Consider the following 15,869-nt stretch of genomic DNA (forward strand, 5'->3'; position numbering starts at 1 on the left):
TTATTACTATGAGAAGAAAAAAAAATTGTTCATCACCCAGCATTACATTAGCAATGTGATTTTGTTTTGTTGTGGACTGACCTACTTTGTTCCCTCCTCTGGCAGTCGGCCTCTGACTTCTAAATGGTCTGCAGCTCCAGGGCGAGGTGAGTCAAATCCACTCCGACACACACAGTGGCAGATACACATGCAGGCTCTCTCAAACAAATAATCTCAGGCTCACTCACTCCTGTGAAAGCACACATACACTATGACAAACATCAGCTCTTACAGAGCCATTTCCCATCATTCTCATTTACATCTGCCTGTGTCTGTACAGTCACATCCTTTTATGTTGTTTTTATGTTACCACACACATATGTGTATGTGTCTGGCTGTTTGTGTATTTCTGTACGGTATCAGTATTTGGGTTGTGTGGTGCTTGCATGTGTTTGTGATGTGTATATATATCCCCTCATCACCTCCCATCCCTTCTCCAACACACTCCTCCTCCTGTCCTATCAGTCCCTGCGGGTTCAAAGGGTGGGTTGTCGTCGGCTTCCTTGCAGCGCTCCCGTAGTGATGTGGATGTAAACGCAGCAGCAGTCGCTAAGTACCGGCACGTCGGACAGACCAGGGCAACAGGGCGTCTGCCCCCTGGCTCCTACTCCTCACTGGGTAAGGGCCCTGTCAGTCAAGTTAGATGACTAATCAGACAGTGCAGACATTAGTCGGCAAGTAATCAGCAGGATGTCAGGCAGAGATGACCACATCTGAGGAGTCCTCTCAGATCAGCTCAGAAGTAGTAGTAGTTCTAAAGCTTCTGACAGGTTGAAGTAAGAAGTAAAGGTCATCCTCTATAAAGGCTCCCCACATCTACAAAACAATGATTAAGGATGGACTTATACACACACACTTCAGTGCTTGGCCTTTCTCCTCTCCGCTCCTGTACTCTCCTCTCCTGATGCCTCCTCATTGCCTGTTAATGTATCCTGTATATGTTTTGGTATGGATATTTTCTGTGTGCATGTTCTGTAGATGAATATCGTCCTTGTGTTTGTTTCTCGCTGTTTCAATGTTGACCACTGTATCTGCATGGTTCTCTGTTAAACAGATGTTCTGTAACTAATACAGACTGTGCTCCTCTCCTCTCTTCTCTTGTCTCTCTTCTCTCATTATGTATTCTTTTTCATCATTTTGTGTTTCCTGGTTACTGACACTTTCGTTTTAATTTTCATTTCAATTTTCATTTTCCCTTTCTTGGGCTTTTCCTTTTGTGTCTCTTACTGTTAATAATCATTTGAATCAATCCTTTCCATTTTGTTTTCCTTTGTTTGTTCCCTTTTCTTTCTTCCCCCCTCTCTCTCTCTCTCTCTCTCTCTCTCTCTCTCTCTCTCTCTCTCTCTCTCTCTCTCTCTCTGCCACTAAAGATGATGCCTCTGATAAAACGGATGGTAAGATCATCTCACTCTGCTTCACCAGCGACAACCTACTCATGCTTTTCTTATCTTTTTTTCTCCTCTTTTCCCTTTCCTCACTTCATTCCAGTCCACCAGTCCATATCAGCTCCTTTTGTTGCAGTGTGTGGCCACAGCGCCCCCTGCTGTCAGATTGCATTCAACCCTCATTTACATCACCATCCTACTCATATCATGAATCATCTTATTTTTAATACAGAAGCGGTCTAACTAATCAACCCCTGCATTAAACTGTATCATTCAGGTATTGAGGCTTTATTAGGATACTCTTAGGGTGTGTTGTTGTGGTGTTATTATATTCATGTAAGTTGAGATTTAACTTTATTGTTATTGCACAGAGCAGAGAGAACAGGTACTGACACAACAAAGTGCAGTTTAGCATCCAACCAGAAGTGCAAAACAACAGTAAAGTGCAGAGTAATGTACAGAGTATATACATGATGAACAGTACTATATAGAATAAATAGAGAATGTAGAATAAACCGTAAGGGGAAAATGCTAGATATTTACATTTTGAAACGTGCAGGTGAAATGTAATATTTACAACCTGCTCCTTCTTTCTGTCTGTAGGGACCAGGTCAGACAATGGTAAGATCGTGGTTAGTTGGATGTGTGTGTGTGTGTGTGTGTGTGTGTGTGTGTGTGTGTGTGTGTGTGTGTGTGTGTGTGTGTGTGTGTGTGGGCATGTTTTAGGGATGTTCTAGTTGGGAAAGTTGACAAATTTAGTTAGTTTGTTGTCGTCTGCAGAGTAATCACCAGTAATCAATATATTGAAATTATTTTACTGTGGTACCCTCAATTTAAAACTTTAAAAATTAAATATCTCTAAATCTTGAAATTTGACATTACAGATCCAACATTAATAATGCCTTTGAACAAGTATTTTAATATAATTAATAAAGAATTACTTTACATAAACAAAAAATGCAGCTGTAAGTGGATTGGATGATGCACTGCAGAGGCTAAAGTGAATGATATGAATGAACTGTGGGTTGAAGTAATATTTTTGCCTGGATTCAACAGACTAATTGGCAAATGCGTATTAGTCTGGAACCTCTCCGTTCATTTTCAATTTCCAAGGAGTGTTATGTTAAGTTCGGTCATGTCATGGATGGCGTTCGGTAAGCATGACGCTCCTCTGTGAGTCATTGTCTTAAACCCGCCCCATGTGAGCTAAACGGTTGTGATTGACCCATCAAGGTTCTGGCCGCCTGGAAATCTGCATGAACGGGAAGGGTGCCAGACATATCTGCCAGAGCAAATGAAACATGAGTTTACAGATTATTTTGGTTTCCAGGCTAGTAATATCCCACGGTGACTCACAAAATATTGCAAGATGTTGGATGATATTTTCATCAAATCAATCAATACTTAAAGATACATAATTAGCTGGGTCATGACAAGTTACAAATTGTATGTACGCCCTTTACTGACACTGGTTCCTAATCCACTGAAGCATCTCTGGTGTTTGTATCTGTGTGGCTGAATCTGAGTGTTTAGTTTAGGATCTGATTTTCATTCAGCGGCTTCCAGCATTAGTGGCTTTTCTTCAGCTGTAGTGCCTTTTAGGTTCTGGTCTGCATTCAACAGTTTGTAACAAGATGTAGGAGCATAGAAAGTAGGAGCGTAGAAAGTACAGCAGTGTTTGGTGTTTCTGTATTTATACCGTATTTTTCCCTCCGCTTACATACAGGCCGTGTACGTACCAAGCAGCCCTTATCCACTGCCAGCAGCATGTCTAGCCAGGTGGACTCACGAGGACGCAGCCGCACCAAGATGGTCTCCCAGTCACAACGTATGTACCCCCTTCCACCGACACACAGCATGACTTCAATCAGCTGTGATTGGAACATTCTGGGTATCAAGTCCACTTACCACATAACATAAACAAATAAACAGCAACAGAAACGGGGCGTGTGAGCTTCTTGGAGTGAATGTTTGCAGTTTCTCAGGCTCTTTGGTTTCATTACTTGTTGCCTTCACGGTGACGATAAGCTCTATGTAAATGTTTTTGTGCCTTTAGGTTCCGACGAATCCGATTGCACACCAGGTATTCTGTTTGTGTGTCAGAGTCAGAGTGTGTCTATCTGTGTATCACAGTGGGAATGGTGGCCCACCTGCTATTGCTCTCATTCTGATCAAGGTGTTTTGTGTAAAGAGGAGTGTGTATGTGGGTTTTTATGTGTGTGTGTGTGTGTGTTTTACTATGCATGCTGTGTCTCATCACTGAGGATTGTGTGGTGGACAGTTTCCGGTGCTCTAGCCTATAGCTCTGGCTGTCATTTAAGTTATTAAAAATACTTAAACAGACACGAAGGAACACAAGCCACTGAGCTAGCTGCTATTGCAACTCATAAAGCAGATGTGTGTGTACCTGCTTTCTTAGAATAATTGCTGCTTAAAGCATGATGGCTTTGGTGCTGGTTTGAAAACCAGTTTAAAGGTGGACAGTGATTGGACCACAGTCCACTGCACCAATCAGATCTGGACATTTAAAGACCAAATGGAAGTTGCCTGATCAAGAGTTCAAAGCCCAAATCTCCGAACAACATTCTAACAGAAACCGAGGAAATGGCAGCTGAACGGAGTCTCACAAAGATTTCTACGTATATGTGTGCGTGTGATCGAGTGTATGGATATTTTTGAGCATATTTACTTTGAGGCATTTTCTTTTCCTCATTGCGAACAGGCTTGTGCTTGATACATATGCCAGCTGTCCCAACATGCACTGCTTTTCCCAGGCTATCATCTGCTGCTGGTTCAGTGTGTCTTTGTTTTAGCAACACATTTTCAATACCTAGTTTCTATTTAATAATAAATTGATTTGTTTATTTATGGAACACCAGGATGCGCTCCCATCGTACTCTGTGTTCTAACTCCCATGATACTTCTTTTGCGCTAACACCCAAAATTCATCTGGTTTAATCTGCTGTTCCTTCCCCCTCGCCTCTGCTTTCCCCCTCCTCCCAACCAATGGGCTTAATGGCTCAGGATCTCAGTCTGCTACCCCTGTTGGTGGTAAGATTACAACGCTACTTTTTTCCGCTCTCTTTATCTTTACTGCCTTTCCTCTGTTGCCCTGACTCCCCCATACTTCAGATGCACCCAAAAAGGTCACTTAAAACTCCTCCCACTCTGGCATGCTGGGATTTGTAGTCACAGACTGTTAACATGGCTTTCATGTGATCATGCTAAACACACTGCTTTGGGAGCCTCATGTTTCTGCACTCTTATGTGTGCCTGGATGTAGTCTTAAGATTGAGAAGACTGAGAAGAGGAAGGAAGGGAGAGTTGATTGGCAAATATAACAAAAAATGTCTTGAGGTCAAAGTCAGGATCAAGTCTTTTTTTATATCATAAACGTTAAAAGATGAATACATTATCAGCTACTCAAGTCACAAGTGGTGATCAAGATAATAGAACAATCCCCATTTAGATTTTCTCCTGTCATTTAAATGTATTTGTTTAGCTTTGTGTCACTAGGTACTAGTACAAAGCAACAGACTTTTCATGGGTTGAGTTTGTGTGTTTGGCTTTAGTAGTTTTTGTGTGTCAATGATAGAGAGAGTCTGGTCTGCGTGCTCATTTTCAAGCATGTTGAAATCCATTAAGCTTCATGTGTTGAGCTTGTTTCCCAAAAGTCTGTTCACACACTTTATATTCAAAGCTGCTTTTCCTATGTTTGTCTTCAGGTTGATAGTAATGTGAGTCATTGTAGAATTAGACACACAGTGGACTTTGCATTTGGAGACAGGATGTCATGGAGAGGAGAAATTGAAACCTCTGTTATCAAATGTGTATTCGTTTTGGACAAAAACTTTCTTCAAAGAGACAGGAGAGCTGTCTGTAAATCATCATCGTGTTGTCTGTTTTGTATGTGGCCTATTTACACAACTATGTTATTTATAAAAACATCCAAACTTGTTACTAAAACATAAAGCACTCCCTTAATATAGTGTAGGCTCTACAGTACACTGCTACCTTTTTTATTTTAATAGTGCATCAACCTTAATTACATTTTATTTAAATGCATTTGTTAAATGTTTTCATTTTGTTGAAATGTATTTTTAGGAAAGATTTTGTACAAATAAGCATCAACACTTGTAAAATGCACTTTCCTCTTTGTCTGGTTTTCAACTCTCCTAGCCCCAAGAATCCTATTTCCAATGACATCCAACACTGTAAAGTTTGTCATTAAGTTCTGTGTATGTTAAATATACGTAGTGTATGTTACAACATTTACTTAAAGTATTTGGAAACTAAGTGAAGGGCAGTAGCAACTGTCTTTGTCAGTCAAAACGAGTCACCACTTCTAAAATAAGCTCCACAAAGGGGGCTTTCCTTTATTCTATAGCTTTCACTGTCAAATTCCACTTGTTGCCTGAGTGAGGCTCTGACTTTACTTTCTCCCTATCTTTGTATTTTGTCCTCTTCTCTGTCTCTCTGAAGCTGGCAGTCGGAGTGGCTCCCCGGGTCGTGTGCTGACGAGTACAGCCCTGAGCACCATGAGCTCAGGGGCCCACCGGGTGCTGGCTGGGTCCAGTGGGGACAAAAACAGACGCAGCCGCATCCCCCGCAGCCAGGGCTGCTCCAGAGACTCTTCCCCCACCCGCCTGTCTGTTGGTAAGTAAACAATTAGTGGTTCATTTTATATTTGTCTTCCTGCATCAGTTTTATAACAACTGCTCAAATGTTATTTGATGGATTGGTTTAAAAACTCAGCTGTAGACACAAGCAGCTCACACAATCATCCACATACCCTTGGATCTCAACTTTTTTTTTTCCCCTCCTGCTCCCTGTCCTCATTTCTTCCTGCCCCTGGTACTTCTGTCCTCTAGCTCCTTCCAGCATTAGTTCCATCTACAATGGAGCAAGCAGAGGAGGTAAGGCTCCGATCTCAACCAGACCTTCCTGCTATCCATCTCTTAACCTCTACCTAGTCTCAGCATCATCTCTCATTCTTTATCTCAATCCATCATTCCCACCTTCCCAATCCCTCCATCACATCAAGTCTCTAACTTTATGGCTGTGTTTTATGGTGATGGGTGCTTCATGATCAGCAGATGTCCATGAATTATGAACTCCTCCCTCTCTTTACTAACCTGTTGTCAGTGGCTGGTTAATGGACCTTCTAGCAGGATCAGCGAAGCTTCATCAGGGCTGGGTAACCCTTTGGTAGGCTGTGATTAACGCTGATTGGCTGGGTAGATGCTGAGGCTGATAAACAGAGCAATGAACAGTGGAGTTGATTGCGATGCTACTGGATGAAAACGGCAAACGCAGATCCTCCCTTTGTCCATCCCTCGATCGCTTAATTCATCGCAGATCATTTCCTTGACCATTCTGTGTCTTTGTGTGAGACGCAGGGTGATTGTCTGAGTGCATGTGATTATCAGACAAGTTTGTTTCATTTATATGTGAGTCCTGCAGTCCTCTGGTTCTTTTGGGTGCATCTCATCTAGAGCTGAACAAAATTGTCAATCAACAGAAAATTAATTATCTGCAACAATTTTGAGAATCAATTAATCGTTTTAAGCAAATATGCCCAAATTCACTGGTTCTGGCTCCTGAGATGTTAATTTTAGCATTTTTTTTAAATAGTAGACTAGGAAACAACAAAGGAGAACCCAAATATATAACGTTTGATGGGTGCTTTCAGTATTTTTGGACATTTTATAGATGAGCTTAAACGATTTGTCATCGACAGGAAAGTAATGTGCAACTATTTTGAACTTCTTGTTCTTGCTCTAAAATAACAGAAAATAAGTCAAATCTGTTGAGATGCTCCCTCGGAGTCAGTCGACCTGTGCTCGTATTCTCTCTTGTTTTCTGTCACTTTTGCCTGTTCTGTCTTATTTATGTCTATATTCATGTAAGGTCCACTCTCTCTCCTTTGTCACTGCTCATGTTTGTCTTTCTTCTTTGTCTTTTTTTTCTTTATGTACCTTCCCCTTGTCGTTTGTGTTCTTACTACCACTTTTCTTCTCTCCGCTGCTCTTCCTTTCACTGTTTACTCCTCATCTTTCCCTCTGCTGCGGTGCGGTGTTGTAACCCGGGTGGCGTTAGCTCGGGGCAGTCGTATCCCTCGGCCCAGTATGAGTCAGGGCTGCAGCAGAGAGGCCAGCAGGGAGAGCAGCCGGGACACCAGCCCCATACGCTCCTTCACTCCCCTTGGTGAGTAGCAGTGGTAGCCAGATACCCCAGGAGGGATGACTAGTAGACTCAGAATGACCCATTGTGAGTCTACTATCGTGACATGGGTCACTGAGAATGACCCATGTCATACTCAGAATGAATAAGACACCTTTCTTTTATACATAAAGGTAGTTCAAACCAGAGAAACATATGCTTTTATTTTAATTCAGTGTCTTATTTAAACCAAATTTATAAAAAATCTCAACAGTTTAAAAAGTTGAGGGTGATCAAAAAACAATCACTTGCATGTTTTTCAGCCTTTCTTTCTACTCTTACACCTTGTTTGATCAGTGTTAGGGTTGCGTGTGCGTTTGTCTCTTTGAGTGTGTGTGTGTGTGTCTGTGTGCGAGTGTTAAACTCTATATTGTATGTGTGTTTTAATCTTGGTTGCAGCAACGCGGAGCTACTCTCGCTCCACTGGAGCTCTACACACACCTGACGCTTTTGGTGCTGCAGGTGAAGGCTGAGTACATCTATTTCTCCGTACCTCACCCACCCACGTCGCCTTAATTTGTGTTCGCTCACCCGTCACTCCTTTTGTTCTCTTGCCAGGCATCTTCTCCTATATTATTTATCAACCTGTTTCTTTTCTTGTCCATCAGCCCTTGTGTGTGTTTTTTTTTTGTTTGTTTTTTTTGTTATTCTGCTCCAGGATGTCGAACCTTCCAGTGGAATAGCATGTTTCCACCCGTTCAGTTGCCAGTTGACAACCATTCTGCCAGTTTTACCATTTTTCTTTATTTAGCTCTGCCCCTTTTTGGCAAGGACTCCAACATGTTTTGTGTGTTTTCTGTAAATCATACTTTCTCCCCCAGCGGTACCTGCAATGTCACCTAACAAGTCATCACATCAACTTACAGGGTTGGCTCATGGGAAATGTAGTGTGTGTGGGTTGAGAATGGATGATGAGGAGAATGGTGGATCATCAGAGGATCTTTCTATCTGTCTGATTCCGTGCAGGATCCGGTTTTGGCATCAGTCAGTCTAGTCGTCTCTCTTCCTCAGTTAGTGCCATGAGGGTCCTCAACACAGGCTCAGACGTAGAAGAGGCTCTCGCAGATGCACTGGTATGTAAACACTTACAACACGTATACATTAAAAACACATAACACTTTGTGTTAACTAACCCCTGGTTCTACCTGCTGTTTAATGCTCTCAGCTGTTGGGAGACATGCGGTCCAAGGTCAGCTTCTTCTCCTGCCTCTTACGTGTGTGTGCGTGTGTGTGTGTGTGTGTGTGTGTGTGTTCTTTAAAGCAGCGGTGTGATTGCATGTTTTCTGCCTGTGCCTGGTATTACTCTGTCTTCACTTTCAGTATAATTTCATCTCCTTTGGATTCCTGTCCTCCACCCACAGAAGAAGCCAGCACGGCGGCGGTACGAAAACTACAGCATGTACTCTGATGATGACGCTAACAGTGATGCATCAAGCGCCTGTTCAGAGAGGTCCTACAGCTCCAGGAACGGAGGAGCCATCCCCACCTACATGAGACAGACTGAAGACGTAGCTGAGGTTGTTAGCAACAGCAGTACAGCAGAAATCTCTTGTGAACCAGATCAGTCATTAGGCCAAACAACAAGTATCAAAAAGACACGTGCCAGACAGAAGTGCACACTTTCCGAAACTGATTACAATGACACCTTTATAGTGCATTTTGTCTTTTATCCAGGCAGTTTTTTCCTCTGCTCAGTGTGTCTTGCCTCCTATGGCATGCAGAAAATAATATACTGCTGATCACATGTTACTCATATATACATATTGTACATGTATGTACTGTTAAGTTCATTACATTTGAAAAACATCCAATTTGAAGCCTTGCAGTTTCTTATCCTTGCACAGATTTTAAGGATTTGCTGAATGAATATACTGTGCATCTGCAATGATCAGACTTTAAGTTTATGTCCTCAGTGTAGAATTTTGAGGCCATGATTGAGCTATAAGCATGCTAGTTTGGTCAAACAAGTTAAATTTGGATTTCAGATGATTTTGAGCACTACAACTTTTCAGTGATGAAAATTTGTGCTAGGAATGGAAAGCCATGTCACTTCAGTATCAGGCTAAATGTTTCTTAATGTCATTACTTCCCTTGTGCCTATATAAAGTCTCAACAGGCCTGTGTGTGTGTGTGTGTGTGTGTGTGTGTGTGTGTGTGTGTGTGTGTGTGTGTGTGTGTGTGTGTGTGTGTGTGTGTGTGTGTGTGTGTGTGTGTGTGTGTGTGTGTGTGTGTGTTTCTTGCCAGGTGCTGAACCGTTGTGCCAGTGCCAACTGGTCAGAGAGGAAAGAGGGGCTGTTGGGCCTACAGGCGCTGCTCAAGAACCAACGCACCCTCAGGTCAGCCACAGAACAGGTGGATGTGTTTTCAAAGAATGCATTGATTTGTTGATTTTCATCTAACGGTTTGTTTTTCATCTGCAGTCGGGTAGAGTTGAAGAGGCTCTGTGAAATCTTCACCAGGATGTTTGCAGATCCTCACAGTAAGGTATGAGTGCATAGAGCGCAAGTACTCACACTAAGCCGCACAACACTCACTCATTTTCTAATATCATGCCAAACAGATTCATAATTCACCCACTTTTATTTTTACTTTGGTTTCAAATATTTTGTTTATCCCCACCATTCTTGACAGTACCGGATTCTGCCAAAACAAACACAAGGATCTATTTGTTAATACAAACGGACACATTTTAACACTCAAGGATGTTAAACATTGTCTTTTGAATAAGTTTAGAGATAAATAGGTCAAAATGTATTCTCAGATGTACACACACACATTGATATTTACACTCAAACATAATCACAGGCATGCAGAGTGTGCAACGGACTGTTTTCTAACGGCATGACAAGCCTGAGTTTGCGTGTGACCTGACACTGTCTCCGCCGTCCTGTAGGATTGCTCTTTTACTGTTCAGCAGCCAAACCGCCGGCTGTGCTCACTGCATTCACTGCCAATCCCTCTCTTTCCCCTTTCTCCCTGCAATCTGAAGTGACGACACTGGCCGCGCACACACACGCTAAAAAACGCTCTTGAATATACACACAAATATTTGGGCTGCCAGCTCTTCTCTGACTAACCAGCTGCGTTCCACCCTCTCTAACACTGCTACTGTTTTTTCGGCGTTTTTGAATGCCCGCTGCCTCACACGTCATAAGGTGTGTGAGCTGAACCCCTCCCCTTCCCCCTCGTTTGACGTTTGACGATTTGATGAATTTCAGCGAGACTGCAGCAGGGTGTACGGCACGGCAGAATCCGGTATAAGCTCAGCCTCCTTCAAGGTACTGCATCTCACCATGGATCCCTCTCCTGCCTTCATCTATCTATCCCACACCATCCCCACTTCTTCTTTCTCATCTCCCTTTTTTTTCAACGTCTCTCTGTTTTCTTACCTAGTGTGCACAAAACATCACGTTTTTTTAAAAGTTGTTGCTCTTATTTATTTGACTCTATTTCCATTTTGCAAATGTTGGATTAAAGGCATGGACTGATTTTGAGTGTACACAGACGAGTTCATTCAGGTTTTCTTTGTCAGGTTGCTAACAGATGTGTCTCTCTCTCCCCCATGCATCCCCTACTCTGGAACTCTCTGTAGAGAGTAAGTTTGGCCAATCAGTGTTAACTGTATTCATACATTGTGTTTGAATAAAATCTCACACACTAACCTACCTCACAAAAGGTTACCTGTAACTGCACCGTGCTGCTGAAATTAACCACTGGCATGTAGAGATGGTGACCCCACACTGTCTGATTGGTGTTAATTCTTGTCAAGTAATAAACTGTCTCATTGTGGTTGTCTTCTAATATTAATACTATTATTATTAATTTGGGTGATTTAAGTTAATTGGTGATTGGAAATGAAGGTGGGCTGCTGCAATGATGAGTGAATAACCACTAACTTCACCGTGGGAACTAATGTTACTCTCACATGATACTTCTTCAGCATAACCTTCATGTATCCTGTAATGACACTGTAAACACAGGACTACTTGTATGCATGCATATGTGCATGAAATGTGAATTGTTGAGTGACTGAGTCACTGTCACTCTAACTGTGTGTGTGTGTGTGTGTGTGTGTGTGTGTGTGTGTGTAGGTGTTCAGTATGTTCCTGGAGACACTGGTAGATTTCATCCAGGTCCATAAGGAAGATCTGCAGGACTGGTTGTTTGTCCTGCTCACACAGCTGCTGAAGAAGATGGGAGCTGACCTGCTGGGCTCGGTACAGGCCAAAGTTCAGAGAGCCCTGGATGTCACACGGTGGGTGTCGTGCTATCACAGTACAGACTGACATTAGGACATTTGATTTGTTATATATATAAAAGAATAAATAGACTGCCTTCTCTGTCTTGTGTTTTTACACATACACAAAGAGAAAAGATAACACAAATTATTGTTTACCTCTGACTCTTTTGGTAACACAATTCATTTTATTTTTTTTAAATAGAGAGTCTTTCCCCAATGACCTCCAGTTTACTATTCTCATGAGGTTCACTGTGGACCAGACGCAGACGCCCAACCTCAAGGTAAATGACACGTGTGTGGGGGTGGGGGTGTGGGTGTGGGTGGGTGTGATATTGTCTTCCTTGTGTTTTGCTGGTAGATGCACGTTCAAAATGCTGCACTATTGTTGCAAGCGTGTCTCAAGTTTCAATGCTAGCTTTCTAGCTAGCTTAATTTCTGCTAGCGTGTAGATTGAGTCTTTTGGGGGGGGGGGGGGAACATACAGCATACATAAAGCTGGAAACTCAACAAAACTGTGTAACCATGGTAACCGCTGTACTGCTATGACCTCATGCCTGCCCAAAACCCTAAAATCCTGGCCTGTGATTGGATAATGATTGATCTAGCCTCTCCACTGGCTTTTTGCTCTGCTACAGTGTGGGCACTCCCTTTAAGCTTTCCTCCTCTGACTCCTTATCCATCCTCTCGTACTTTCCTCCTCACTAACCCTTCTGTTAGAGCAGCTTCTCGCCTCACCAGTATCACCTAGCCCCCCACTCCTTACCTTCCCCTCAAATTCTTTTACTTCATTTCTCACCCCTTGCTCTTCTCACCCCTTTATCTCTCCGTCTTTCTGCCCAATATTTGACCCCATTCTCGCGACTTTTTCATTCCTTATTAGTCTTTCTTTTCTTCCAACTAGGCTTGGGCAATGAAAGATATTATCAGCATCACAATTTTACCCGTCCACTGCAATATACATTTCCTCAAGATTATTTTCGCTCTTCATTTGACTCTTTTATTGCTGTTTCAACACCTCATTTAAGAGAAAATGAAACTCTTAATGATCAAAAAACATTGTTCTCAGACTCTGTTAGCTCATAGCGTGACATTTCAGCTCACATCACAGACTAGGAGAGGGCAATATGTCAAACACAGACAGTAGAAATATGTTTGTGGAGGATCTTGCAAATCAATGACTATGTTTACATGCACATAATATTCCAGTCTTTGCCCTTATTCCGAAAAAGACGATATTATGACTAAGCTGTTTACATGGCTAATGAAAGTGAACATTCCACTAATATTCTCTTTTACATGCAGCTGTGCGAAATACAATTTTTTTTTTCAAAGTTTACCAGCGGTGGGAGACTTGTTGGACCGTGCGAACACAGCCTCCCTCTTTCATTTCTTCATCCAGCTTCTTGAAAAGGTCGGCATAGCGATGTGTGCGTATATCCAAAAACCTGTTGACATCCAAGTCTTTGATCATGTTTAAAAGTAGCTGTGTTTCTCCTTCTTATCGGGTCTGCAGCCTTGTAAACTGTTGGCTGGTTGGTTTGTGTACAGAAACCATAGCAACGCACAGAGCTGACCATAAGCCTGCAGTAAAAACTCCAATTGAGACGCAGATTCTGAATGTGCTGTATACATGTCCAAACAATGCTTCTAAAACCCCAATAATACCGGAATATCCCACGTCTTAATCGGAAAATACTATATTCAAAAAAAGGCCTTATTCGGAATATCCAACCGGAATATGCTGTTTACATGACTTGTGTCAAATTTGGAATATTGTCCTATGGAATAATAGTGGAATATTGGTGTGCATGTAAGCGTACTCAATCTTGGATTTACAGTATTTTTGCAAATGTGATGAAGTACCTGGATTTTTCTGATATGCAATTCACTGGGCTTACTAAAATCCAACATTCCCATCTAGTTATTTTATCTTCATCTTCGAACAGTTTCTCAATTTACTTTTTTATCAAAATATATCAACATAACACAATAAAAATACAAATAACACCCTAAAGATACTGCCTGAGGTGACTTGCAAGATCAAGACCTGCACTTTCCTTGCAATGCTGATAAGTGTACACATATAAGGATGTTAATACAATGTTGAGCATTTCAGCGGCGCAGCAGTCATTGTCCATCTTATAAACTGTTTCATTAAGCTTCATGAACCACTGTTTTTTGTTGATTAACTCGGCATCACAGCTCTTTTCTGTCATCATTTAGCCTAAACAATTACATTGTGTATTGCCCGATTTTCAGAATAATATAAAATTTCAGTATCGCCCAAGCCTACTTTTCACATCTTTTTTCTCCTCTTAAACTCCTCTTTTACACCCTCCCTCCCTCCGCTTCCTTTTCCTCTTTTGTCTCCCCTTGCCCTCCCCTGTTCCTCGTCACCCTTGCTCTCTCCGTTGATTGACGCGGTGCTTCTCCTCTTTCTCTCTGAAGCCTGTACGGAGCTCGTGTTGCAGGCGAGGGCGAGGCAGGGGAGGGTCCGGGGTAAAATTGTTCCCCCCCAGAGCGCGGCGCCATGCCTGCTCTCTAGACGAGCAGGCCGCAGCCTGGAGCCAGTCCTCCCAGGTCAGTGTGCTCCGGGGGGAGCAATTATATGGCGCGTACGATAAGTGATTTGGAGGACGTTTCTGGTCCTTGAGGTGCATATGGAGAGAGATGGAGGGAAATCAGGGCAGGAGTCAGTTGTTGTGGCGTTTCGGATTCTGCGGTGAATGTTTTGCATCTATTGGTTCCTTTATTTTGTCATTTGTCATCACTTTTCTTTTTGATTGATTTGTTTTCCCACATTATAAAGCATGACCACGTATGCACTTTTATCTTCTCTCACTGATTCATCAGATCATTTGATTTTCAGACCTGCAAGAGATGCACATCTGCTGCGGTTGTACATGTTGACTGTCAACATTGGTGGTCACTTTTTTATGCGTGTGATTGCAGTTTTGTAATTACTGCATTTGTGTTTTTGCAGGTGACTATTGGCCATGCAATTTCTTTGTTAACAATCAACTTACTAATGATTTTGTTTAAATGGACATTTTTGTATTGCAGGTGAAGGTGGCCATTCTGAAGTATATTGAGACGCTGACGCTACAGATGGAAGCTCCAGACTTTGTGAACTCCAGTGAGACTCGGCTGGCCATCTCCCGCATAATCACCTGGACGACTGAACCCAAGAGCTCTGACGTCAGAAAGGTACTGACACACAAACCTCCACTAGCTCAAAGCATTATTATTTAACATTATCTAATGTTATTGGAAGGAATTGCCACACACTTTGATTCATTCACACACACGCACACACACACACGCACGCACGCGCACGTGCGCGCGTGCACACAGACACAGGAAAGACAGTAGAGATTCTAAGTCTTTTTAACTGAGAGAGATGTGTTTTGTGTGTTACAGGCAGCCCAGTCGGTGCTAATCTCACTGTTTCAGCTCAACACTCCAGAGTTCACCATGCTGCTGGCAGCTCTGCCCAAAACCTTTCAGGACGGAGCCACCAAGCTGCTTCAAAACCATCTGAAGAACACTGGCAACGCTGCACAGGTAACAAAGGCAGTGTTTCAGACACACATGATATAGTGTAACATTAATGGCATAATTTCTAACTTAACTTCCTCAGGCACCGATCGGCAGCCCTCTGACGCGCCACACCCCCCGATCTCCAGCAAGCTGGTCCAGCCCGGTCACATCCCCCACCAACACCTCCCAGAACACCCCATCACCAAGGTAACACACACACACACACACACACTTGGAAAAATCCATCTCATAATCATTGACATATTAGCATAAACATAGGACAAGATGTACACAGTAGAAAAGAGTGAAGTCTACAGATGTTTATATGAATTAAACCACATTTAGTTTTAGTAGAGACAGTATGGCTCAATGCGCTTCTTCTTCTCCTTTTGTTTTTAGTTCACAGTGTAAAAGAAATAGTCTGACAATATATGATCAATACT

At 42.4% G+C, this 15,869-nt stretch overlaps 1 protein-coding gene across 50 annotated transcripts in view; it reads left to right on the plus strand.

Annotated features, from left to right (window-relative positions):
- Nucleotides 1–15,869, plus strand: part of clasp2 (cytoplasmic linker associated protein 2) — a 61,162-nt gene that overhangs the window by 38,562 nt on the left and 6,731 nt on the right. For 2 of the 50 annotated variants that reach the window (XR_004895443.1, XM_035993339.1), the window contains exons 17-39: nt 106–146; nt 505–657; nt 1,410–1,433; nt 2,028–2,045; nt 3,151–3,252; nt 3,481–3,507; nt 4,449–4,475; nt 5,907–6,080; nt 6,296–6,340; nt 7,524–7,631; nt 8,046–8,108; nt 8,613–8,719; nt 8,812–8,835; nt 9,008–9,163; nt 9,891–9,982; nt 10,067–10,130; nt 10,865–10,924; nt 11,239–11,241; nt 11,738–11,901; nt 12,089–12,167; nt 14,950–15,093; nt 15,307–15,450; nt 15,527–15,633. Coding sequence is in view for 49 of the 50 variants with exons in the window: in XM_035993339.1 (XP_035849232.1) it covers nt 106–146; nt 505–657; nt 1,410–1,433; nt 2,028–2,045; nt 3,151–3,252; nt 3,481–3,507; nt 4,449–4,475; nt 5,907–6,080; nt 6,296–6,340; nt 7,524–7,631; nt 8,046–8,108; nt 8,613–8,719; nt 8,812–8,835; nt 9,008–9,163; nt 9,891–9,982; nt 10,067–10,130; nt 10,865–10,924; nt 11,239–11,241; nt 11,738–11,901; nt 12,089–12,167; nt 14,950–15,093; nt 15,307–15,450; nt 15,527–15,633 (1,926 nt within the window). In the remaining variant the exon portion in view is untranslated. The remainder of the gene's footprint in view (nt 1–105; nt 147–504; nt 658–1,409; nt 1,434–2,027; nt 2,046–3,150; nt 3,253–3,480; nt 3,508–4,448; nt 4,476–5,906; nt 6,081–6,295; nt 6,341–7,523; nt 7,632–8,045; nt 8,109–8,612; nt 8,720–8,811; nt 8,836–9,007; nt 9,164–9,890; nt 9,983–10,066; nt 10,131–10,864; nt 10,925–11,238; nt 11,242–11,737; nt 11,902–12,088; nt 12,168–14,949; nt 15,094–15,306; nt 15,451–15,526; nt 15,634–15,869) is intronic. The other 48 variants (XM_035993340.1, XM_035993344.1, XM_035993353.1 and 45 more) reach the window with 48 other exon arrangements.

Source organism: Sander lucioperca, chromosome 16, assembly GCF_008315115.2.
Source record: "Sander lucioperca isolate FBNREF2018 chromosome 16, SLUC_FBN_1.2, whole genome shotgun sequence".
Lineage (NCBI taxonomy): Eukaryota > Metazoa > Chordata > Actinopteri > Perciformes > Percidae > Sander > Sander lucioperca.